The 25,929-nt window shown below is 41.6% G+C and overlaps 1 protein-coding gene across 1 annotated transcript in view; it reads right to left on the reverse strand.

Moving 5' to 3' along the window:
* faf1 (Fas (TNFRSF6) associated factor 1) overlaps positions 1–25,929 on the reverse strand; it is a 57,422-nt gene that overhangs the window by 20,404 nt on the left and 11,089 nt on the right. The window contains exons 7-13 of the mRNA XM_041041007.1: positions 22,086–22,191; positions 17,097–17,183; positions 7,659–7,754; positions 7,376–7,499; positions 7,195–7,258; positions 6,992–7,073; positions 1,210–1,364 (exon numbers count right to left, since the gene is read on the reverse strand). Of these exons, the coding sequence (XP_040896941.1) occupies positions 1,210–1,364; positions 6,992–7,073; positions 7,195–7,258; positions 7,376–7,499; positions 7,659–7,754; positions 17,097–17,183; positions 22,086–22,191 (714 nt within the window). The remainder of the gene's footprint in view (positions 1–1,209; positions 1,365–6,991; positions 7,074–7,194; positions 7,259–7,375; positions 7,500–7,658; positions 7,755–17,096; positions 17,184–22,085; positions 22,192–25,929) is intronic.

The raw sequence follows: 25,929 nt of genomic DNA on the forward strand, positions 1-25,929 counted from the left end.
ATGCAAACACAACACCTTTTGTTAGCATGCAACCTCCAAGCTTCAAAAAGAGAATGAAGCTGAACACAGAATGAGAAGACAGAGATACGGGGTGTGAGCAGTGGAGTAAGAGTTGAATGCCAGCAATTAAGGACATGTCCACATTAATGTGAATAGATGTGAAAACGCTGTTTATATGTCAAATGGGTTTCTGTCCACATTAGCAATTTTAGATTATTTTCTAAAAGCTTCATGTACAGTGACAGGGCAAAACAAAGATCTAATTTGCAGCCTTTGAAGTCTGACCCCTCTGAATACAATCAAGCTACTCTCCTACAGAAATACATTTAATATCCTCTTTATTAGATACACATCAGTATTTATGCAAACAGTCCACTCCTCCAGAGAGTAGGTCACATATAAATAAAACATTCGGATTAAGCATGCAGTCAGGGCTTAGAGGCAGTTATTGCTCTGCTAAACTTTACAGCTGGGAAAATGCAATACTATACACAGTACGACTCTGGAGCCAGGATCTCTGAGAGGGCCAGAGAATCAAATGAATTTTTAAAGGACAATTCAATTTTTTTTTAAATGACCTGGGCCTTACAGTTTTGACTATCATTCCAATTGATGATCTGCACAGTTTATAATGCCTTTAAACTCAGCTTTACAACAGAATCCATGTGTTATTACAATTTGGGACATTAGTAGTTATTTAAATCTTCACCTCCTATTTTACATTTAAATATTTGATTTGATAACTACACTAGAATCGTTTAAAACCTTTCTGATCACTTGTATTTCACGGACTGCACCTTAAAATTATATTTAATGTTTGTATTGTCAGCAAAATGGAAAACCACCCAGTACTACAGCTGTTGCAACATTGACACAATAACATGAAAATTATTTTCATTAAAATATGACGTTATTACCGTTTTATTACCTGTCTAGAACAGTGTTAACAAAAGTTGTAGGAACTGCTGTACTTACAAAAGTATATTAGTATGTTCCTATTGTTGTGTGCACCCCATGTGGTACTGAACTAAGTTGAGTCTTAATTTATACCACAGCTGCAATATTGAGTAAAGGCAGCAAAATACAAAGAGATCAGGGAACATAATATAACTGATAAAATTTCCACAGCTCCATGACCAGGAGGTCACCAGAAAAAAACAAAACAAAACATAAAATCACAGCTCCCTCTGGCTGGCTTTGTTACTGTACCTGGCTTTGTTAGCTTCTTTAGTGACGTCCCAGGCCCATGTGATGAAGTTCTGGCTCAGGTAGGAAACAATGGAGTCTGCACACATCATTTGGGAGCAGAAGACGTTGCTGAGAACACTGTCGTCATTGTGGAGGTAGATGGCCAGCAGCTTTCTCTGCGGAGAAGAACAGAATAGAATAAATGAAAAGTTGCAAATATAATGTACCATTGATTTTCTAAGGACATCATCATTGCAACAGACTGATTTTATTGGGAGGTGTTTCTGTGTTTGAGCAAAAAGTAGAGTAAATGGTATAGATGGCTGTTAACAGATGGGTGCACAGTTTTTCCTGTAGTTCGAGATCTCTCAGCCACGTGCCGGTATCTCATCACTCGAGAGATATTTCCACATTATATGACCATAAAGTGGCATGAGAGACCACTGGGTGCAGAACCAGCATGACTTCTACAGACCACAGCAAGGCCACAACTGGCAAAAAAGCAAATACCATGCAAAATCAAATGTAGAGCGGTGTAAATAAAACTTCTGTTGGAGGCGACGAAGATATGGAGAAAACAAAACAGACAAATCACTCTATTTATTTTACACCAAATGCCAGCAGCCTGTTCAGGTTAGTAGCGGCAGGGCCAGACAATATTGACGAAGCTCCAAATCCGAGGATATTGACACCATCATATAAGCCCGGCAGATTCTCCCTACTGACAATCTAATTAAAAAACAAACACACCCACAAACATAAAAGGTTCCAGGGGACAATGTTGGAAATAATGCTCTCTAAATTACATGTCACTTCTCTTGCTATAAAAGGACAAATAAGAAAAACTCTCTCAGTCTCTGCTTAGTTCATTTTTAACCATGGCTGCAAAGGGGGAGTCAAGGGGTCTGTTTCTCAGGAGCAGTAATCTAGGCTACGTACGCCAAAAAGCAAAAAATCTACACAGGGCGTAAAATGTGAAGGGAAAGAAGAAGTTGTGCTATACTGTGGCCTGTGTAGAATAGGAATGGGAGAGCACTGCTGTGTTTGCTCAACGATTAGTGCTTTAGAATAATCTCCAGGGCTACTACAGAGAAGGAGCTGGGGACTCATTCATTGGGCCGATTCAACGGCCTGAAAAGATTAAACACTCATGCTGAGAAGACAAGCAAATTCAGTCTTGAGAGAGGAATGAGGGTGAGGGGAGGGAGAGTTTTACAACATGGAAAAAAAAAAACCTGATACACACTCAAACACTGACGTCCCAACACACATGCACAGATGCACAAACTTAACTGAGTGGTACCCACAAGTGAAGGACTCATACTCACACACATGCATGCTCAATTAGAGCAAGTGTAAAGACTAATCAAAGTGGGCATTTTGGCCAACTGAACTCCTTCATCTTAGTTAAACTGTCCATACCCCTCTATTCCCTCTCCACTTTCAAGTCAGATCTTTTGTATTGCCTGTCTTAGCAGGGAGGAGCAAATCCCTCAGTTCAGCTAAATTACTAGGTCCAACCTGAGCTAGATAGTGACCCCATAGCCCTTCCTCACACCTGTTCACCTAAATCTAAGCTTGCTTTGTGTGTGTTTGTGTGTGTGTGTGTGTGTGTGTAAGAGAATAAAGATTTCACACTGGAGAACAGTGTGCACATTGAGTGAGCTTGAGCCTCTGACTGTATAATCAATCCTGCATTTAGAATGGAAAGAGAGACGCCTTGCGATAGATTTTGAGTCATCACCACATTTTTTAAAAAATGCATAATATTTTTCAAGCGAAACAAAACCTCATTGGGGTGAACTGAATATTTGGTCCCAAACATGGATTCTTAAGTTGATTCATATCCTTTTGCTTCTAATAATGCCTGTTCTCTGAGGCTGGGAGAACATAGAACATAACACTGGGAGAAACATATCCAGGAATCACAGAACTTCTCCATGTAATGACCAAATGTTAAAAACAAACAAGAAAAAAACACTTTTGCAATAGTGTGAGATGTTAGCCAGGAAGATAAATATTATTAATAAAAATAATAACTGCAACCTCATCCAGAGGAGATGGGCTATTTTCTCAAATTACTTAACAATATTAGAATAATATTAATATATATAGTTACTATAGTTAGTTATAATTTGAAATTATTTCTCCAACAATCAGGTGAAGCCTTAGCCTTTTAAAAAAACAAAACAACCTTTCAAGCTTTGAACCTGAAATGTGATACCAACACCTGACCAATCATAAGTATTCTCCATAATAATGGAGGGAAAATATATTTATCTTTATATAATGCTTCCAAAAAAATTCTGTACTCTGCTGGTGGATTAATGCAGCCCAAAGAACGGGCAGGTGAGATTACATTTTTTTATGCAGGCTTGATGTGTTAGAGGCTGCATTTGACATGGCTCCAGATTTACTACCCAGTGAACTATATTTACTTTTGCCACTTTATGTGAGCATCTAAATTCTGAGTGTAAAAACTGTAAAGTATGTACATTATAGTGTATAGTGTATTTCTGTTGTATTTTTACAACAGAAAAAAATACAGTGTCCACAGCACAAACACTACTTATCACTGAAAATCCCACAATGCAACCAAACTAATCCCTCCCCACTAGCCCTTAAATACAAAATGTCACTCCACATAAAGTCACACTCACAGCTGTGAAGGGAACTCTTTATTGAAGGGAAAGCTAAGATTAATATAACTAAAATCCCTGAGGACATCTATTCTCCTATTGCAATACCTGTTGTACAGCTGATATGTCCATATACTACATCCTATGCAACCTTTTCTGAGTGTTGTACCATCTTTGCTGGAATTGTCCACCAGTAGGAATATGAAGCACTGGTATAAACAGATAAACAATATATATGTGACACTGTCATATAATTTTTTTTTTAATATGAAGCCTCTTTGAGGGACTTTGAAGGGGAACTCTAGAGGGTAAGTGGTACCTTTTTCCCGACAGTGAGCTTTTAGTTTAACGGAGGGTCCATTTTGGGGGAATGAGATTTGTGTCACATCAAGAAGAGGCTTTTAATGACATATACAGAATGTTTAACAGGGCCAGAGAATACCCCTGAATAAGACAGACTAAGATATGGAGCTATAGAAGGACAGAGAAGTCCAGATAGTGATTGTTCTACAGATGGTAGGCTCAGCCTGGAAAAGCAAATACTTCAAAATGAAGAGTTCAAATGACTGATCTAATGACCTTCCACACACAGTGGGAAAACACTTTTAGATCGATGACCAACCACACAGGACGATCTCTTCACACTGTTGAAAACACATTAACTCTTTATAAAAGAAACAGCATCAAATTTGAGACTTTTTCCAAAGTCTGATTAAGCTAATCAAATTACATGTCATCTTTGAATTACATGCTTACGGCTCAGTAGGCACCTTTTGGCTATACAAGCTCCTGATCATCTACTGATGGTTGGTAAAGTAGGATATATTCTCACCTTACAGTAGTTATCTACATTTTGACTTCCACTCTACATTGATTTAACTCTTAGTGCATCTATTTATGCATGAAAGCAATCATTTCAGGTGCAGTCAATAACTTATGAGAGAGTTGCTTGTGATCCACAGCCGTAGACCTGATGGATCTATGTACATCTACATGCCATTTGCCATTCTGATTCACTGGTGCTCTTTTCTCTTGACTCGGCAAGGCTATTGCTGGGTTTTAAAGCAGATACTTGGCAGTGATAAATCCCTGAACTCCCCTCTCAAGCAAGGCTATGAATTTTGATGTGTCTTTGTGTGTGGCAGACAGGAGAGAGGAGTCGTGAGTGGAGGCGAGTGGGGTTAGAGTGATTAACCACTGCGTTGATGGGGATTTAGTGAGGATCGTGGTTAGTGATGGGTGGCCTATCTCTCTGTACGCTCTGACTAACCACTGATCCCCACGAGGGTTCAGCTCAGCTCAGCTCAGCTCTGCAGCCCAAAGCATTTTCATTAAGGACGGATTGAGTCAATCTCAACAGTCCCCCAACACACACCTTCAGAAACACTTCATCAAATGTAGTGTTTTGCTTAGTGATTAGCCTCTCCCAGGCTTTGAGAGAGTGAGACTGATTCCTCTGTTTATAAACCCACTGTGTAGTCCCCCTTCAGTCAAATCTGCCCTATTCCAATATCCCCTTAATGAAGTAGGACACAAAAACTAGATTCCTTTTCAAATGGAAGCAAAGAGCGAAGGATGGGACGGCTAGATAGATGGAAGGAGGGACAGTGTAATTGTGCACATATGCTACTGTGTAATGAAACCATCAAAAGCAGCATGTTTTGGCCTGTCGTTTGGGATGCTTGCGACAGAACAGGACAAACACAGGACAGATCAAATAACTTCTGTTTTCATTCAATATTCTTTGCACATATTCAGCTTCCCTAAAGCCATTCAAACCGCGGCACAGTTGGCAGGCTAAATCAAGCTCACCCAGAATAAAACAAAATACAGTGAAAATGAATACTATTTCGCCCCTGCGCTGTGTAGAGCTCAGTGGAACAGTACAGTGTGTGCGAACACCAGGGAGACATTGGCCATATTGTGTTGGCTTAGGAGAGGAGATCAGCTGGGAGGCAGGCGAGATGCCAAGCTTCTCTTTAGGTTTTTTCCATCTCTGTTTATTTCACACTCTCTACATCCCTTACCCTCATGCTGCAACCTCTCTTGCTTTTATTCCTCTCTTTCTTCTCACTCAGTGTCTTCCTCCAAGCTTTCTCTTTTTGCACCCTTCTCTCCTTCCAGACCATGTTCTCTGCATTGTGCCCCTACTATCATCTTTTCCACCCTCCCTCCTTCTCTGTGTGCCTGGTGATCTGAACCCCCCTAACATCTTGCTGTGTCCTCATAGTCTAATAAGGCTGTAATCCACACAAGCTGTCAGTTGATACAAGCATCCTTAAAAGGACAAAAGCCGAAAAATAAGGGGGGAAAGTGGACAGCTAAAAATAAAGCCTCAGCTGTCAGGGTGAAAATTGATGAGGGTTTTGATGAAATGATATCAATGTGGCTATAAAGCCGTCTCCACACAGTAAGACACAGGGGGCAGACAAATAACAGTAAACACTGTATGAAAAAGGATTTCTACTTTGAATTAAATAAATCATCAATGCCAGCACACCACACCTACAGAGTAAAGCAATTTAAAGTTGCATAAGAGGTTGCAGTTTTTATCAACCCAATAAACACTGTCAGTGTCAATCACATTCCTGCGGGTTAAATTTATTTCATTCCTCTTTGTCAGTTCAGTTTGTGTGTGTTTGGAATTTGGTTGCTATGATTTTTCAGATTCCAAAATCACTGACAAGGTACCCTACTCTTGTTTAAACGTCCTGTAAACTAACATAATGAACTCCATCTTAAAGTTCCTCAGAAGAAGGAAGAACCATTCAACAGTTTATTACAGTCTAAATTGAGCAGACAAGTATACAGAAACTTGTTATAATACTGATGATTACATTTTAAATTCCCACCAGCTCAGTAATGAAGAAGAAGATTTGGGAAACAGTCTCTCCCCTGAAAGACAGAGAATGAATAATACCCTGCTCAGTCTGAGTCCCTTCTCAGTGTTGTCTTAAGCAAAGAAAACTGCTCAAAAAAAGCAACGACTAGACTACACAAGGCGGGAATGACATCAGTGTTAAAGGACAAGCCAGCAATGGTAAGATCAGCACCTCGGATCTTGCACAAAGTCAAAATTAAAAGTGTTTAAAAGTGTTTTAAGGGACAAAGAAAATGATTGCTGTATGATTTTGGGAACCATTGCAGTCCAATAGCTTACTTACATCTCTGGCTTTGCCATAGAAGGCCTCTTGAGATGCTGCTTCCAAAGACCCAATGAAGAACATTGGGTGGGTCTCTCCATACCTAGCAAAAGACACACAAACAAAAGGCAAACAGTACATAAACACATCGTAATATTCCAGCCTTGTCTGATTTCAAAGTCCTTGAAATGAATATTAGAAGAAGTGCCTGATGCAGAGCTCACCTTGAAGAAAATTCGGCAGTAAAGTGCAGTAAGGCATCAGCTTCGTTCTCACTATTCTCTGGCACTGTAAGTTGACAAAAAAATACTGCATGGTCAAGTTTTGGATATGTGTTTTATTGTTTTTGTGAGCTACAGTTAAGAGTTCAAATCAAACATTATTAAAATGCTCCACTGTACATACTCATAGGTGATTTCCGACAGCTTGAGGATCCCATTCCAAACATCTCTGAATCGTCCACACCAAACTCTGACGCATCCTCAAAATCGTCCCCCTCACTGTCGCTGATCATATGGACATCAGCACACTGTAAACATAATTGGTTTTATTAATGTCCAGACTTATTTCATTTCAACAGAAGTAATTAGATGCAGTTTGATACCATGTGTTATGAGTCAGCATGCATACACAGAGCCCAAGGGGAAAAGTAACGCAGAACACAGATCCTAAGAGAAATCCTATATACCTCTTCTGTGGGCTCCTGGGCATTGGCTGGTGAGGACCTCCGACAAACGCTAAGGTGATGGCAAGGATAGCTGATTCCAGAGACAGCTAGCGTCATCTAAAAACAGGAAACATATTACAAGAGTGATATTAATGGTGTCACCCATGATTCATCCACACCAAGACTGAACTCCAATTAGACAAAGCAAACCTCACAATTCACTCCCAGGTCATCTACATTACGGTCTCTTCCCACTTTGGTTAGCCTATTTAGGACTCGTTTACCTCAGGCTGTAGAGGGATAGCATGTATCATGAGATACTTTATGAACAAAGACTTGCATATCTCTCTAATCAGGGCAGACCTAGATGAGGTATCTGTATACCTGCATGATGGTGGTTTGTAGTAAGAGAACACCTGACTAATGAGCTCCCCAAATCCATAGCCAGGACTGAAAATGTCAGCGTTCAGCAGGGACTCATTACAGCTCGTATCTCTAAGCTAAGACCCCAAGGGACATCAACAATAGAGGCAAGGCTGTTTTAGGATATAGTGTGATATAGTGTGACTAAAGATACCTCACTTTTAAAAGGTGCTGTGGCAGATTTGATAGTGATTCCTATTCTACTGATGTTGAGCAAGCTTATAACAGCAAACCATTTAAAAAAAATATCTCTAAATGTAATTTTTTCTCCTGCTGAATGCACTGATACTCGTCACAGTAACACAACAATATATTCATTCACGTTCTTGTTAGGAGCAGAGCAGAAAACACAGATGCAAATACTTTTCTGGGAGAGTGAACTTCTAAACAACAAGACAGTGGCAGGGCAGCCAGGCAGGGTGTGATAAGAGGCAGAGAAGCTGCTCGTCCCCTGCAGAGGTCCTGTGATCTGCTCTATTGTCAGGTGCTACAACACACAAAGAGCAGCTGGACGTGGTTGAATCAGGAGACGATTACATGCAACGCCAACTGAGTCTCAAAAGGGCCACGCAGACTGCAGGGAGTTTCTCTCTCTCTGTCTCTCTTAATATAGAGTGGTTCCTCATGCTGGCGTCAGCTTCTATAGAAGGAGAGAACAGTGTAACCACTAGACCTTGTCAACAACATGGACTTACTTGTGAGTACTGCGGTATACCTGGTACTGATAAGAACTGAAATATCTGACAAAGTACCCTGTCTATTATGTTCCATCTTTTCACACTACCTTATCTTTTCAGTGTTAGAAAGTAAGTTAGCAGCAGCTAAAAGACGGACACGTTTGTAAAAAAAACATTTGCACAATTGTGGCTATGCTGAATGCAATTAGTGTTGTGGGTTATAAAGAAATATACCACAAGATGATATCAGTTTTATTATACCATTTATACCATGGTGTGTATCCCCATAACAATTCTGTATACATTACACCACTATGTCAGCACCACATCTATGGGGTAATACGAAACATTAATGATTATTGCATCATGGTGGGGATTCTTAATTTATCAGGTATTGAGTTGGTTGGATTATTCCTATTTAGTTACTGTATCCATAGACTGTACTGTATCCATAAAAATGTATAACATGAATATACAGATATCGCAATATAAAATTTCATATACTTGTGATACAGGAATCTATCCCCTTTGCCCAACATAACATTGCAACCACACTCTTTATCCATTAGCTTTGGCAGATTTGGAACTCTATTAATTGTTTGCATAGAGTTTTTCCGAAACTGAGATGATGAACTCTGTCTCACCGATCCCTGGGAGAGGAACAAACATTTTATATTTCATTGCAGCCTGAAAAAAAGTTGTCTAGGGATACACTGAAACTGCTTATAATATTGACCATAGTGTCTCAAATTCCCACCAGCTCAGTAACCAAGGAGAAAATATATGAGAAAAGCAGTATCTCCCCTGAAAGTTCGAGAATGAATAACATCCTGATGAGTATTGCTCTTTCATGTTGTCTTAAGCAAAAAAAAATCCCCCAAAAAAAGCAGTTGGCTAGACTGACATGCAATGTTGAAATTACACAAACCATGAATGACATCACTGCCAGAGGGACAAGCCAATAGTACCTCATATCTTACTCACTGTAAAGGCTAAATATGTTGGAAATAAAAACAGAAAAAGAAAAATATAACTTGCGTTTCTCACTGAATTAAAACCTCTCCTGTGAGGCCATGAACAGCCAATTACGCCAAACACAGTGACAGAGGTGTGCACACAAAAAATACACAGATAGTGTTTCTTGTGTATTACGAATTAGTAGCAAGTGTGCTCTTGACCATGAGAAGTATGTAAGTGTCACAGCAAGAGCAGCTCAGTATCCCAGGAACACCTACGAAGAACACTTAACCGAATTGCCTTCTCTCTACTCATGTAACTTAACTCTAACTAATTTAGTTCTCTGGTCCTATGTTATTCATATCTCTCCAGAAAATTTTACAAAGAAATGGAAAAAAACCATCATTCTGCCAAGAGTCAGAAATAAAGTAAGTTAGCAGCAGATTTTCAACAAGAGAAAACATTAGTAATTTAAAGAAAAACTATGGTCTCTGAAGATGTGTTGGTGCCAGGCCTGAAGGTTGAATCAACACTGAGAGCGTTATAGGTATTGAGCCAGACAAAGACATACATGGTCTGAGTTTTGAGCAAGTGACAGAATGGCCCCAAGTAGATTCCACCTATTCCCCAACTGAGTGGCAATCAAACGTGAGAATCTTAGCAGCGGCTGAAGAGAGGATCCCAATAAACCCTTTACCCCCACTACTCACAATGAGCGGCTTTCACTTGAGGGTCTAATAAGTGTATAAATAAAGTTGATCACTTCCCCTGTCAAAGACAGCATGGAGGGTTTGGGCTGACATGGACTCAAGGAGGGGAGGTGAAAAGGGAAAAAAATGAGTTGAGTGCCTCTCAATCCTCTTCCTCACTTTGACCCCATGGCTTCTCCCGATGTTGAGGTACACAAGTGCAGCTTGGAGGCTCAGTGGTAAAACGTGGAAACAAGGCTGAAGCGCCGCAGGGCACGGGGGGTGGGGGGATGAGGTTAACCCCCCCCCAAATGACCCTCTCCCACATCTCCACACAAAGGAACTGGCTCTTCTTTTTTGGATTCTTTTAATTAACACTTGCATTGAGGCTCTAAGCATTCAGGGGCCGATACAGGGAAAGAATTTTCTCTCCCTTAACCCCCTCCCTCCTTTGCCTCTCCCCTTCAACCCTTTCTTCCCTTCTCTATCCTTCTTTTTCTCCCTTTCTCTCCCTTCATTCTTTCTGTGTTTCATTTTTTCTTTTCTGGTGTAGGCAGTGTTTGGATTAGGTGTCTGGCTGTGAGTGTGAGATAATTACTACTGACAGCTGCACTGACGGCAATCACAACCACACTACCACCTTACTCCACTTCTTCTCTTTGATGGAGCAAGGGAAGAACAATGAAAAAGAAGGGGAGATGAGGAAAAAAATGACAGCACAGGGAAAAGAGTTGGATAGAGGAAAACGTACAGGGAAATAGTGCATACATGATAAAAATTAAGATTTGGAAGGGAGAACAATGTAAAAAAAAAAAAAAAAAAAAAAAGAAGACAGGCCAAGTGTGCCCCACCCTTAACACCTGTTGTTCAGGCTCTTTTGAGCCTTGCTGAAGATATGACTCTCATGATAAGTATCTGGGGACTTGTACAAAGAGTGTCAGCAAGGAAATGTACATACACTAACATCCAAATGCAAATACTGAGCTAGAAGCTATGGAAGGTATAAATAAATGCTGCTGGATTTGTGGGATGCTTAACAGTGGGAGTTGTGGTGTTATCTCGTTCATCTAAGCTGTTGAGCTTTGTGCTCTTACACAGTGTGTGTGTGTGTGTGTTTGGGGGGGGGGGGTCAAAAAGGTGACTGAGCTAATGAAGAAGAACATCCTCCTCTGCAAACATAAACTTCAGTGAGATGGGAGCTTCACAGAAAGCATAAAAACTGTTAGAAAATGAGACTGACAGACTAACTCAGTGCTGAATGTCACCTGAAGGCAGCCAGTTACACAAGGGAGGGGGGCTCTGCCTGAGCTTACATCTGAGCTCTGTTGCTACGGAAACCACCAGGCCCCCCTTCAATAAACCCTCAGTTCCACAGGCCCCTATCAGGTAGGAGAAGATTCCATTATTGCCAGCTGGGAAATGGAGGGAGGTGCTGGCCTACAAGGCAAGGCACCTCTTTGAGGCTCCACTGCATTAATACATTAGCAAACACCATGAAACACTGCATAAATGTCAGCAATTACTGACGAGAAGGAAGGGTGGGCGGTGGCAGTGGGCGAGGAGATGAGGGGATGTAATAAGGATGTCCCACTGTCTGTCAATCATTCCAACAGGTGTGGAGGATAGACTGCCAATCAAATGGCTCCAATGAGATGAGGCCTGTCTGGAAACTCTACATGCTGTCTTGTTCAGGCGAAGGAGTAGAAGAGGAGAAGGAGACAGAGGAGGCTCAATCAGTGTATTTCAAACAGCACAAGAAGTTAACGTCCTGTTGGCCTCTTAAATCAACTGCTGCCAAGACCTCTGTCATCATCTTCAGCACTGCTCCGAACGGCTTTGCCAAAGCCACAAGAATCAGGAGGAATTTGGAGGCAAAGCTAGATCATGGTATTTGAAAATAATGCCAGAGTATTTGTTTTAATCTACTGGAGTAAAATGAATTCCATCAAGTTTTAACTATTGCAGAGTCCAACGAGTGTACTTTTCTCTGATGGAGGAATTTTCCAGTGCAATCAAGAATGTTGTGATGCCATAAACCTGATGAAAATGAAAAGAAATGCCAAAACAAACGCACAAAAAAGACAGAGTGCTTCCCTACATTATCCTCCGTTTGGCTACTGTGGTAAATAGAACAAACTGTCTTCTAATTTGTGAAGAACATTGGAATTACAGCACCTGCTATATAAATGTACTTAAGAAAAATTGTAATTGCTGTCAAATGAGTGACAGGTGTACTTTCACATGTTAAGTGTGCTTTAGGTAAATGTTACACCAGCATTACACAGCATGATAAAAAAAAAAAAAAAAAAAGCAAGAAAGATTAAAATCCAACTGGGACAACGTTTGATATACTTACAAGAGAAAAGGTGTTTTCATCAGCAGCCACATTTGAGGCTCACAATGTAGAAGTTGATGAAGATTTAAAATATGTGTAACTACGTGACCCATGTTCACACAATCTGCCTGCTACAAATGAGCAATACCTGCCATTGCTACTGCTTCAAATACACTTTGTGCCACTTCCTTTTACATTCAACTTCCTTAGTCTAACACCACATACAATAACAGAGTGGTGTGAATAAACTTATGTGTTGTTCACCGCTATTTGAGCATTATCCACCCTGATCCAATTTCAACTCTCCATAAGGTCCTGAATAATTCAGGGCACAATAAACAATGAAACACATTGAGTGGACTGTATCAGGGAGGGTGACGCAACACATAACTACTAGTTTCCCCGAAAGGTGAGAATGTCTTTCTAAAAACTAATTTTCTACGCTCTTAACAATACATAACATAATTAAACTAACAATACGGCTTCTCAAATAACTTTCTCAGAACACAAGAGCAACTGACAGGAGATACTACGAGCCAGCTGATCAATGAGATGACATAAGTACTTAACATATTTGAAAAACATTAATTCTTTTTTCATTTAAACCATACACCAACAAATTCCTAAAGTTATGAATGAATGTCATGAACCTTACTTCCAAAAAAAAAAAAAAAAAAAAACAGTATAATATTACCAAGTTCTGAGATTTGATACCCAGCCATAGACACTGTGTGTACAGTAAGTCAGGCACATTTGCAAACAAACAAATGCAAATATACACACACAAAGTAAATGCAAGCAGGCAAACACAGTTTTATCACACACTTAAAGGCAAAGCAGAGTTAAGTAGTAATCGATTCCACTGCAAGCGGGCTAGTGTGCAGAGCTAAACGTAATCTGGGGCCTCTGGCTGCCATGTTTATTGGCCCAAACCCCGAGAGATGAGACTGGGCTAATGAGCTAGACACTAATACTGGCTCCCTACCCGCCTGCTAGGCCAGCCAAGCCCTGGGCTTTCTCTGTTAATACCTTCAGACGTTTCAATAAGAGAGCGGTGGCTAGAGCAGAGGCCATTATTACATTTCTGTCTCTGTGCTTTTTAATATCTCCTCATCCAGGAAACACAGACCCTGCAGATGTGTGTTAGCCAGGTGCCGACTGGGCCTATGATGCCACAATGAGCTGCAGCCTGTTCATGATCCCTCGCCATCATATCCATAGCTACCTTTGGGGACAGGCTAAGGTGCACTGATCACCAGTACAGATCACAAAAATACAAAGATAAAAAATAGAACATTAAATAGAGATTGGTTGGAACTGCTTGGCAATGGAATTGAAAAACGTTTGGTCTGGGTCCTGATTTCATCTCATGGTTAAGTTGTTATACTCATCCCTAGTGGTGTCTGTGCAAATGAACAATCTCATCCTCCTTTCAGCACAAGACAGGGGTGCACTGTCCACCTTATTCTTTGCTGTGTCACTGAGCCTCTAGCCATTGGGCTGTATTCCAGGGTAGGTTGTCGACCTACTTCTATTTATGTCAAACTCTAAATCCCTTGCGTTACTTTAAACGTTTGAAAACAATTCAGCTTGCTATCAGGATAACTTACTTTGGAACTTTTTGAAACTATTTGCAGTTAAATATCTAGCAGAGGATTTGCCACGTGACATAGTTCCTTTCAAATGGGTAGAGAGTAGTGCTGCACGATTTGATGAAAACGTGCGATTGCGATTATTGTGGACAATATTGCGATTTGCGATTGCGATTACGATATTATAAGTGAATGGTGTCATGAGTCCACTTGCTTGAATATCAGGGACAACACAGAATAATGCTAGTTTGTGTATTTCTCAACTCAAAACATACACATGACACACACAAAAATACAAAACCTGAAGAGTACAGACTGTTTGTTCCAAATAACTTAATATCAAAAAATAAATAAAAGTTTGAAAATAAAGATATTTTCAAAATGTATCCGTGATAGTACGTTGTGGTTCTTTCAGGCGGTTTTCAGTTTTATCTTTCACGTTACTTGGTTGGACTTTTATTTGCATGCACTCGTCGAATTTTTCTGTGTGTTGTCTCAAATGTTGATAGCGATTGGTCGTATTACCTCGGGACGTAGCGACTTTAGCTTTGCAGGTTTTACACAGCACGTCTTGCTGTTCAGGGTCGTCATACCTGAATCCAAAGTATGGCCATACAACAGAAGTAGCATTTTTTTTTTCGCCACCAACTCTGCTTGTCCCTCGTGTTCCTCCTCAGCGTCTACGTCGGTCACTACTGTTTGCTGAAAGCCGGGTAGTCACGTGACCATACCTGCGGCTGCCCACAGCGTGTGGATGTGCCGTCAATTACTCCACATTGGTTTACATTAAACATGACATTAAATCGCAAATCGCAGTCTTTTATGCGCTTACGTAATCGCACAGCGTGACATCGCGATTGCGATTAGATTAATTGTGCAGCACTAGTAGAGAGCAGGTTTAAATATTTCTGTATTTTCATTATGAAGTCCTTAGCAGACATCTTCAACTGTAATTTCAAGGATTACTGATCTTGGCAGGCCAGTTAGGTCTGATCAAAATGGCTCTTTTACCCAAATTTCTTTATCTTTTTTCAACATATTCCCACACTAATTACAAAAAAAAGTTTTTTACTAAATCAGACAATCAGCATCTACATTTCTTTGGCCCAATTAATTTTGGTGTTTAACTGGTGTTTATGCAGAAGATAATCTTGTAGCTTCCCGAACTGTCAGGAGGACTCACCCTTCCCAATTCCTTACAGTATTACTGGGCAGCCAGTGTTCAAAAACTTTTATAATGGATGGGGAAATCAACTGCTGACCAGCCTGCTCAGCCCAAATGGAGGCGTCTTCCACCAAGATTTTACTATGGTCATGGCTGTGCTCTCAACTACCTCTGTCTATCTCTACCATCAGCATTAGTACAGTGGTGACTCAGTCTCTAAAGATACACAAGTAATTAACTTGATCTTTGTTCCCTTTCCTTTATATTTTCACAAATTCCCAGCTGAACCTGCTGCAGCTGGACAGAGCAACAACTTGTCTATGGTTAGCTCTCTTCCTCTGTTAGTGTGAAAAAGAGCAGTGCAAGCTGCATGTTGTGGTTGCAATCTTGAAAAATAATTCATTTGTTCTCATAATACATGAGCATGTTCGCTGGTGGTTTGTTTGATCGTTACTAGGTGTACAATTGCCCGTTGTGAGATCTAATGGAACAAAATAAAGAAAATCTCCTGTAGTGAAACCTTTTATCCTTTCCCCTTTCAAGCACATTAATGGTGCCACATATTTGCTTCCTCTGCTTAACCTTAAAAGTTTTTCTTCTTGGAGTACAGTTAGTGTTCATTCACTTGGAGTTTTTGAAAAACGAATAATGGCTGGCATAGAACAGACTGTGCCCCATAGAAAACGGTCCATCATTATTAACCACAACCATGGTTAATAATCATGGAGGTGTAAACTTAAAGAACCACAACTGTGGTTTATAATGTGCATATGTATATGTACATAAAATGTACATTTGTACAAATGTACAAATCTGTATATGTACAAATGTGCACTGCCACTCAAAACATAAATAAAAACCTGAAGCCTAGCCAATTATGGCATGGGACACATGATAACACTTGGGGAAAAAAAGAAACAAAGTCAATACCAATACTCCAAACCAAACAGCAATCACATAGATCTAAAAGGAAAACGTTAGCCAGGGGTTAACACAAGAATGTGTGCACAACAGCTCCTAAATGTTGCAGGATAAACCATCCCATACAATTTGCATGGGAACACATATGCTGTCAAAGAAGGGGTGAGACAAAAGGGGTCAGAGGTTCCTTGAGGTTCTATATGAGGGCCGCTTCTGATCAGCTTGACTGTGTGCAGGGTGAATGGCTGGGAAGAGCGACCCTGGGATGGGAGAGGTCAGTGGGACTCAATGATGTGAGCTTTAATGTCCACAGATAGAGGACACAGGATGGGAATCGTCTTTGACATCTTAATTAGCCTCAACATCTTACTCTCATGCTTCTGACAGATGGTTTTGGCATGGATTACAGAGGCAAAGACACAGAGGGTGGAACAGTCGCCACTGCACTTTGCAATTATTAAAAATAATGTAAATTAATATTCTGTAAATGATGGACTTAACTCTGTGCTTGACTTTTAGAATTATCTTTAAGACCACAGTCTTGGAACCAAGAACTACTAGGGGCAACATACACGCAACATTTACACCACAAAATAAAGTGATGAAAGGTAAAGATTTTTGCTGTAGAACTGTTATAGTAAGTTTGGATAACATGCCTTAATTTTTTTTTTAATCATATTTTAGTGTGTGTGCCTCTTACAGAGTCATCAGATGCTGATGCAGGCCATCCCTCCCACTGTTGATGCCGGACTGGGATGTTGGTCAAGTCTGAAATGTTCCTCTTCACCTGCAAACAAAGGAACGTTAAAATTACTCCTGTATATTCAAATCACAAAAAAACAGTAAAAAGTATAAAAAAAATCATCACTTCCTGTCTGTAAAAGTAACTGTCTTAGCATCATTATAATTGGAAAATATTCAAAGGGCTTTCCATTCAGCGGCATGAGGGAAAACTAGGATGGAGGCAAAGAACTAAGGAGATAAGTCAAAAGGAGGGAGGAGGAGAAAAAAAAAGACAGCCAGTGTTATCAGCATTCTTCAGATGCCACAGCTAATGCCCAGCAACAACAGCCCCACGCTCTGAAATGAACAGTATTTCTCTTCTCCCATTCATGCGCGGACGCTGTATCTGCATCACTTAATAACATTCCATGCTTTTAAACAGTTAGCAGCCAGCAGCGCCTGTCCCACTGAGCGCCGTGTTACACCGTCCAGTGGGTTGTTGGTTTAAAGCCCTAACGCCAGCCTGATGTGCGCCAGCCGAAGCTGATCAAAGCTCCGTCGGCGTCTGAGCGCTGGCGGCCGTGGATTTTAATGCATTTGTTCGGCAGAATTCTGCCCTTCGGGCTCGCAGGGCTGGACACTGATGCTGAGAAAACTGTCTATTGTGGAACAAAGATCCCTCCACACACGGGTCAAATCCTGTCTTTGTAAAAAGCACTGATGAGAGATGGATCCTTGGGCATATGCACGGCTGGTGATCATGGAGGTGGAAACTTAAAGAACGCTACAAACACAAAGTCAAAGCCAATGTCAGGCAAAGCAGGAAAGCAGCTGCAAAACACTGACTAGGAAGACTGTGGGGGCAGACTTTGCTTGGACACTTGCACCTTAACACACGGATATTACGACATTGTGCATCTGTATATGTACTTGTGTGGGTGTCTAAGACAGACACACGATGGGGTGCTCATATTTAAATTTGAATTTATCCCTTTATCAAAGCAACAGTGCATATTCTATCCAATTTATCAATGGCTGAGAGAAATTATTTTTTATTTGTGCTGGGCCTGGCACAGCAAAGCAATCTGCAGTACAAACAAGCTGAGAAAAAAATAAAAGAACAATAATAAATGAGTGGCACAGTCCATCCTTTGTCTTTCTATCGTAAATCCCACATCACACTGCGCAGTGCCTATCCTTATGAAGAGAGGCTATGGCCAGGATAGCAGGCTGGGGTCAGAGCGGGTGGCCAGTGTTATTACAGAGTGTAATATCTATGTTTGACCAGCCGGACTACAGGGATTTGACTGACCGGCTGGCCGGCCGATGAATAGAGGGGAAAAGGGAGGAAAGGAGAGGCATAAACACTAGTAATGAAGAGGCTGCAGTCAGAGGTTAAAGCAGCATCAGAGAAACAACAAACTTACACCCACCACAGAGAGAGTTGAGGTGAGAGGTGGAGGAGGAGGAGAGTGGAGGCAGACAGCAAAAGACACCTGGCAGAGGACAACCTGATCTCACCACAGAAAGAAAACACAGCTACACAGCAGGCCTTCCCACCTGAAACTACATCGCCAGGATCTGCAGCCAGACATTTACACTGGTCTTCGCTGACCATGTGAAAAATATGCAGCTATATTATGAGAATCTGATGCAACCATATCAAAGAAAAACTAAGTTTGAATATATAGTAACCGAGCAACAGGGTGACACGATGCCTTGCCCTAGGTTCTCCAGGTAGCCGAAGTTTTTGCCATAGTCCCCAGCTACAAAGCAAGGCATGTGTTTGCCACAGCAGCAATCACAGAGGGAGCAGCACTGTCTAATGCTGCCCCCTGTCTGCCAAAACAGCCATCTCACTGATGAGTTATACTGCAACAAATTAAAACAATTATATTCAATCCTTGATTGTGGATAACAAATTTTAAATAGCAAATTCCTACTGACAATTACCAGCCAAAACTTGTCTGACCTAAAACAATGGAGTTCGGTTGTAATGTCAATGTATGACACTGGGCTGTGTGGCTTAATAAGGAAAACACGCTACCAATTGTGAAAGCCTGCAGCAGCTCATGAGAAGTATCCATCAACCTGACTTGTACATAAAGAAGCTAAAATGTAAAAGAAAATATGTTTAACACAGCAGTAGAGGATTTAAATAAAAGTCTTAATAACAAATGCAGTTCTGCTGATTTGTGTGCTGCTGTTCATGTTGAGATGAGGCAGGGGTGTACGAGCCAGTTATACACAACATTAGCTAGACTGGCTGTGGTGCTGAGCTGCTGGCAATACGCCTCACGGCAAAATTAATGATCCAATCATTGTAAATGCCAATTGCCTGTAATCCCTGGCTGGAAGCAAATCAAAGAGAAGGAAAGGTTTCCGTTAAACAGTCACAAGCTCTCTCTCTGTCTCACTCTCTTTCTTCGTCTCCCCTAGGCACCAGATGCCTTTCTTTCATTCCTTTTTCGATCCAGCCTTCTTTTTCTCAGCTCTGTAGCTCTGTCTGCATTTGGTTCCTATATGTCTCCCAGCTGCGGAGCAGGGATGGGGCCCAGGCCCAGCCCCGGGGGGCAGAAGAGGAGGGAAATCCCCAGGACAACTGGTCTGGTCACGGACAACTCAGGACCCAGCAGCCATCCCTATTCTACCCTCTACTTCCCTGGCAAACATTTGCTCTCCAGCTTAGCTCAGAAGCTAGCCAGCAACTTACCCCCACACTCTTGTCTGGTAATGCCAATCAGAGTCTACACACCCCTGTGCTCTAGAGAAGGAGAAGAAAGAAGGTAGAGATGGGACACTGGGAGAGAGAGATGGAGAATGAAGGGATAGAAAGGGAGGGGCAAGGGCAGCTCCCTGAAAGCCACAAGGCAAAGCCAGAGCCTCTGGCAAAGACAAACAAGAAGACAGGACTCTATCCCTATTGATATGCACAAGCAGGGACCATCAGCTAGTCTTCATCTAAGACAAAGGGGAGAATGGGGAGAGAAAGGTGCTCTGTAGTGGAGTCCATATGTGTCTGTGAGTGGACACAGTATGAGGAGAAAGGGGAGTCAGGAAGGCTGAATATGGTGTTACTTCTTTGTTGCATTCTTAAGTCTTCTTATGATGACAGAAATACACTACTGTTGTGTCTTATTATTGTTTTTACCTCAGATTTTCACAGTCTAACTCCTCGTCTTTCCAATGACCATAAGTTCATAGCATACATAAGTTAGTCCAAAGCAACATCACTGCGGTCACCCACGGCTTGACTGCCTGTAATGATTATACTTGCACCTGTAACTCGACACACTGGCTGCTGAACCATCATCTGAATCAGTGTCTGCACGGTGTAATGATATATTAGTTTCTCACACATTTCATTATTAAGGAAGGAAAGAAGCCTGTTCCCGATCTAAAGAGTAAATATATAAAGAACATGGGCAACGTGGAGCAAACAGAGTCCAGATCTATGCAGGTTAAAGTTCTGGGCCTCATTTTCACTGCAGGGGGCCTTGAGATGCCTAAAGACAAGCATGCGTAAGCAAAAGACCACGACATGGAGGCCTGTTTAAGCCCACATTGTCCCTTCTCTGTCCCCCATGGCCTCTTACAGCACCCCCACCAAGCCACCAGTCCTTCGCCTCCTTTCTGTGTCCATGGTCCCCCCCTCCCACACCGCAGGGACCCCTCCCCAGTGTTTGTAATCCCAGCAGAAACACTTAAGGTTCACAGTGGGTGCTCATCAAAAACCATCTGCCTGAGAAGAGAGTGAGAGAGAAAAAGAGAGATGGCGGAGGGAGGAGAAAATGGAACAAGTGAGGGAGGAGAGGTAGAAAACTGGGGAGGCAAACTCCCTCCTCCAGTTCTGATGTTGGTTGTACTAATCTGTTCAATTAGCACCATTACAAGCCCTGCTAGTAGCCTGATTATTATTAGTGTGATCTTCACCTACACTAAGGAGCCAGGCCCGAGCCACAGTGGCTGCAATGAGCAAAAGAGCAGGAACACCTTTCACTACTGCTTGAGACTAAATAGTCTCAATGTAAAACATCCATATCCTAAATAAAAAAACAGGAAATCAAAATTATGCATAGCAACCGCAGGAATGAAAACAGCTAGAGACTTTTATCTGGTGCAAAAGATGACTACTTCATTTACATATGAGGTAAGAGTGGCTCTACTCTTTCCTTAGCTGATCAGTCTTTGGGGAGCTTTTTTCCTCTCACCTGTGACAGCAGGCTACCCACTGTGAATAATAAATGAGGCCTGCTCAGGTCTGTGCACGGGGGGAGTTAGAGCAGGATAGTACAGGCCCGTAATACCCATATGTGTGTGTAGGAGAGTGCTGATTTGAACTCACATGAGCCCAAACATACACACATGCTTACTCATCTACATAGGCAAGCAATCACACTTATACATTTTCATGCTCTTCAGCCTGTAATCCTTTTGCAGCTGTGATAGTAATAACTGATGGACAGAGAGGTATACTGGCTTCACACTGGGTCCAGTATGAGTAACTATAAATATTTCATAGACTGCCAAATCTACTGTTTAGTTTCAGATGACGAAAATGAATGGAGTCTGTCTCTTTCCATTGCTCCCGCATGCCTAGATCAAACAATGTTCAGTCATTTAAACCGCCTCCTAAACTGCTGAGACTGCTGAGAGAGAGGGAGAAAGGTGCAGTGTAGGAGGAGTGGGGAGAAAAAGCGGGGGTTGTACCAGACCGCAGCTGTGAGAGTAATTATGTGCTCGGAAATGTGATCATTTGTGATGAATAATGAATCGATGGCTGAGATAGACTAGCAATGTTTGGCAAATGGAATGAAAGCTGTGTTATGGGAAACCAGAATCAGGTACAATAATATTATGTATATGAGAGTCTGCTGGTGAGCCACTGAGAGCTTTTGTGTGTGTGTGCGTGTGCATATGAATTGACTTTCTGATGTCCTGTATGGTCTGTGTCTGTGTGACATACCTCCTGTATGGTTTTGGAGCCGGGGAAGTTGAGGTTGTAGTTCTTCTGAGCCTCACGGTGGCTGATGACCAGGAGAAAGTTCTGGTTTAACGAATCTTGAAGAGCGCTAAAAGAGGAGGGGAAAAAATTTAGATGGTAAGAAACAGGGATGAACACAGTAAAATAAATAAAAAACAGAAGCAGAAAAATGACAAAAGAGAAAGACAAGGGGGGGGGCAAAGAAAAACAAACATTATCGCTAAGAGTGACTGAGTCAAGTAAAGGGCAAGCTGAAACTTGTCAACTAGTTGCAGCCTGCTGGCCCACAGGGAGGTAGGTGCCTCCTCGGGAGGCTAGTTGCCCACTTCACTGATTGTGTCTTAACAAGCCTGGCCAGAGCTGCAATCAGCACAGCAGGCTACCACCGCTATGACCACCTGCACAGTAACAGCATGGTGTCCATCAACTGCCTTATTGCTAAGGAGGATTTAACTGTGACGTAACATACAGTAGCACCAGCTGACCGTATCTGCAGGGTTTGATGGGGTTGTTGGCCTTTACCAACGACTCCACAATTGCTTTTGAAAGCCGGAAATCTGCTTTGCCAGTCAGATTTCCTGGCTTTCAAAACCTGCTTGTTTTGGGAAACCGTGCCAAGTCCCTATCAGTTTTCAGCTACCCAAGGAGAGTGGACTATGCTGAAAGCAACGGACCAGAACTTCAACTACTTTTATTCTCAAGCCAAAGAAGCAAATACTAAAGAGCCATTATTGTGCATCATGATACACTACTTCTCTTCAGCAGATGCTGCTGGATTACTGCTGTATTTAGCTTCTTCAGTCCCTGTCTCTCTTTTGTAACTGACACAATAATAATGACTGTATAGTTATTATAGTCTTATCAATTATAATTCAAACCCATTAATATATATTACAGGCTGTAAGCTGTGCCAGAGACCTGTTGATGAATGTATGACTATTGACTATGTAATGCTTCTGAACTATGGTACTATCTCTGTCTGCATCAGTTTTAACAGGGGGAAAGATTCTTCAGCTTTAGATGAAATGGGTAGAATTACAACAATCAGTCAAAAAACGAACAACAATACTCGCACAGATGGATAAATAAAACCAATAAAGGTAATGTGACTTACTATAATATCTCACCTCCAACTGAATGAATAAGTGGACCAGTAAACAATCTACAAATCAGTCTATTTAATCATAATAATCTCTAAAAAACGGTAATAATTCCTTCTTTTTTTTTTTAGCAACATGCAACACTGTGGTGGGCCAAAAAAGACAGATGCAACCACTGGTCTGAGATGTCAGCAGTCTCACAACAGATGCCATGTACTGATTCCATTGTGAGCTGAGACCTGGCAGCAGAAACACGACCTGTCCAAGAGGCCTAGAAGAGCAGAGCTTCTGGACTGGCATCGTAGTTTCTCAGTAGCTTACAGAAGTGACAGAGACGCTGTCTGTGAACAATGAAAACGTAGACACTTTGTGTGCTTCACGTAGAGAGGAGGTGGTGGGGGAATCAACTTTTGGAAGCTTCATTTACAATAAGCTGTGAGGTTAAGTAGCGTTTTGAGCAAACGCTGGGTCTGTGAGGCTGAATATCAATGGGAGGCTTAAGGGCCGAAGCAGCCACTTAATCAGGGCTCAGAACCCAAGGAGAGGAGGAAGAGTTGAGAGAAAGAGAGGGATGGGGGAATTAATATGTAGCGCACACATTAATTATGCAATCACACCCTTAATCTGTGCAGATCTGGACGAGCTTATGTTAACAGAAGCTCAAATTTACTGTAATGACAGCATATTTACATTGACTAAAACTGCGAAATCAATATGTAAATGTAATGTTTGTTGTAGCTAACTGGGGAAGATTGGAAATGTGTGGAGTGGGAAGGATGGATGCATATGTAATAGGGCTGAGCAGAAGGATGAGAGAGATGTGTGTGCATATGTGTTTGAGAGCGAGAGAACGAGCGAGAGAGAGAGAGAGAGAGGAGAAATGGAAGGGGTAGGGACACATAAATAAGGATCTAGCTAATATCATGATTATGTTTGGACACAGTCCCGAGCTACTGCTGGCAGGCAGCTAGACCCCTAAATAGACAGAGATAGAGGGTAAACTGAGTGGAAGTGTTACTCTGTCCTTCCAAGCAAAGAAAGAACATCTTATCAGTCATTTATGGCAGACTGACGAGCCATTTGGTGTGTGTGTGGGTAGAGTTCTGTTCAAGATTTACTTTGAAAAATCAAATCACTTATTGTGCTCTATAGTACAAATATAGCAACTCAAAATATCAAATGCAGTCAGAGGGGAAAAAAACTGCCATTCATAGTGAGTCATTTCCTCATCATTTCCCATCTGTCTGAAGAGGCCTGCTGGTTCCATTTATAAACAAAACACCCATGTTTCAAGTCTAATATCCCTTTGTCTGGACCGCTTTCACCACTGATGTTGTCAAAGCTGCTGTCTTCTGATAAAAGCAGGTCCCTCAAGCAGTACAGGGTTGAAATCTGGATGTCTCCGTGTTTGCTTCTGCCTTCAGAGGTCTCTTTCTCACTCAACACACACACTCTGTGACATCAAGGTCAGCCTGCAACATCTCTGGAGGTACTTGACATGGCATAAGGGTGCCGGGAGGAAAATGTCATTTAACTTTATGGACAGAGAAAATGGAGCGTTTTGCAGGGGAGAAGAGCAGGCTAAACAGATTGGTTTCATTCTGAGGTAAGCCCATCGCCTAAGCTGTGAGTCCCTGCGGCACAGAGCAGACTCTAGACCTTATTAAACTAGCACTGCCAGACACAGAGACGCACACGCACACACACAATGTGACATGTGCCTGCAAAACACAAATACCCATACACACACACACACACACACTCTGTCACATGCACATTATCCCAAAACTCTCACACACTCTTGCATACTCACTACCATAATGTGTGTTTCAACTGATTTGAGGACAAGCATAAAAACACACTGGCCAGGAGAGTACATGCTAACTGATCATCCCGCATCTGATACTTAAAGAGGAGGTCATGAAGCACACACCCGCCTTACCTCCTCCACATTTTACATCCACAACAAAGCAGGAGGATGCGAAACCGTTCAGGCTCTGCTCGGTTTTGGTCTGCCATCTTGTTCCAAAGTTAACCAGAATGCTAAGCATTAGATACTTCCCATCAGGGTTGCTTTAGCTAACCAGTTAGCTATCTTCCTGAAGCATCTGTGTATCTGCCACTGGATAGCAGACACAGAGGAAGAGGTGGGGGGTTGGAGGCCGCAACAAAAACACACAAAACCTAATGAATCATTTTTGCAATTTGGAATTTCTTTGAGAGTTCAAATTAAAATAACCTTTCATTGGCAAACGTGCTTGCTGAGAGCTGAAGCGGAGAATAAACGAGGAAGGAAACAGGTTCCATTGAAATATTCATAAGGCCTTCATCATTTATGCAGGAGATTAGCTCCTCCTCAACACCCTCTTGTATTCACAGCCAGTCATCAACATAGCCACAGAGAAAAAACGTCTTCAGACCGGGCTTTAACACTGCAGTTCTAACTGCACACCACATCGCTAACTAAATAACTACCTGAGATGGATTGGTGCTCAAAGGAAAATCTCCCAAAGCCTCAAGATTTATTTCTAATCAAACAAGAAAACTAAGAGGAGTTTACTCAGCGGGATCATAATGACAGTGGAGCACTATTTAATCAGTCGGTTTGGTTTAGGTGTGTGTACTGAAAGAGCCAAGCTCTACAAAGTAATTGCCAGGGATATTATCATTTATGGCACATTTGCATTTTTACTCAGCAACAATTTGAAGCAAATAAACACTGTGAA

This window comes from Toxotes jaculatrix, chromosome 6, assembly GCF_017976425.1.
Source record: "Toxotes jaculatrix isolate fToxJac2 chromosome 6, fToxJac2.pri, whole genome shotgun sequence".
Classification (NCBI taxonomy): Eukaryota; Metazoa; Chordata; class Actinopteri; family Toxotidae; genus Toxotes; species Toxotes jaculatrix.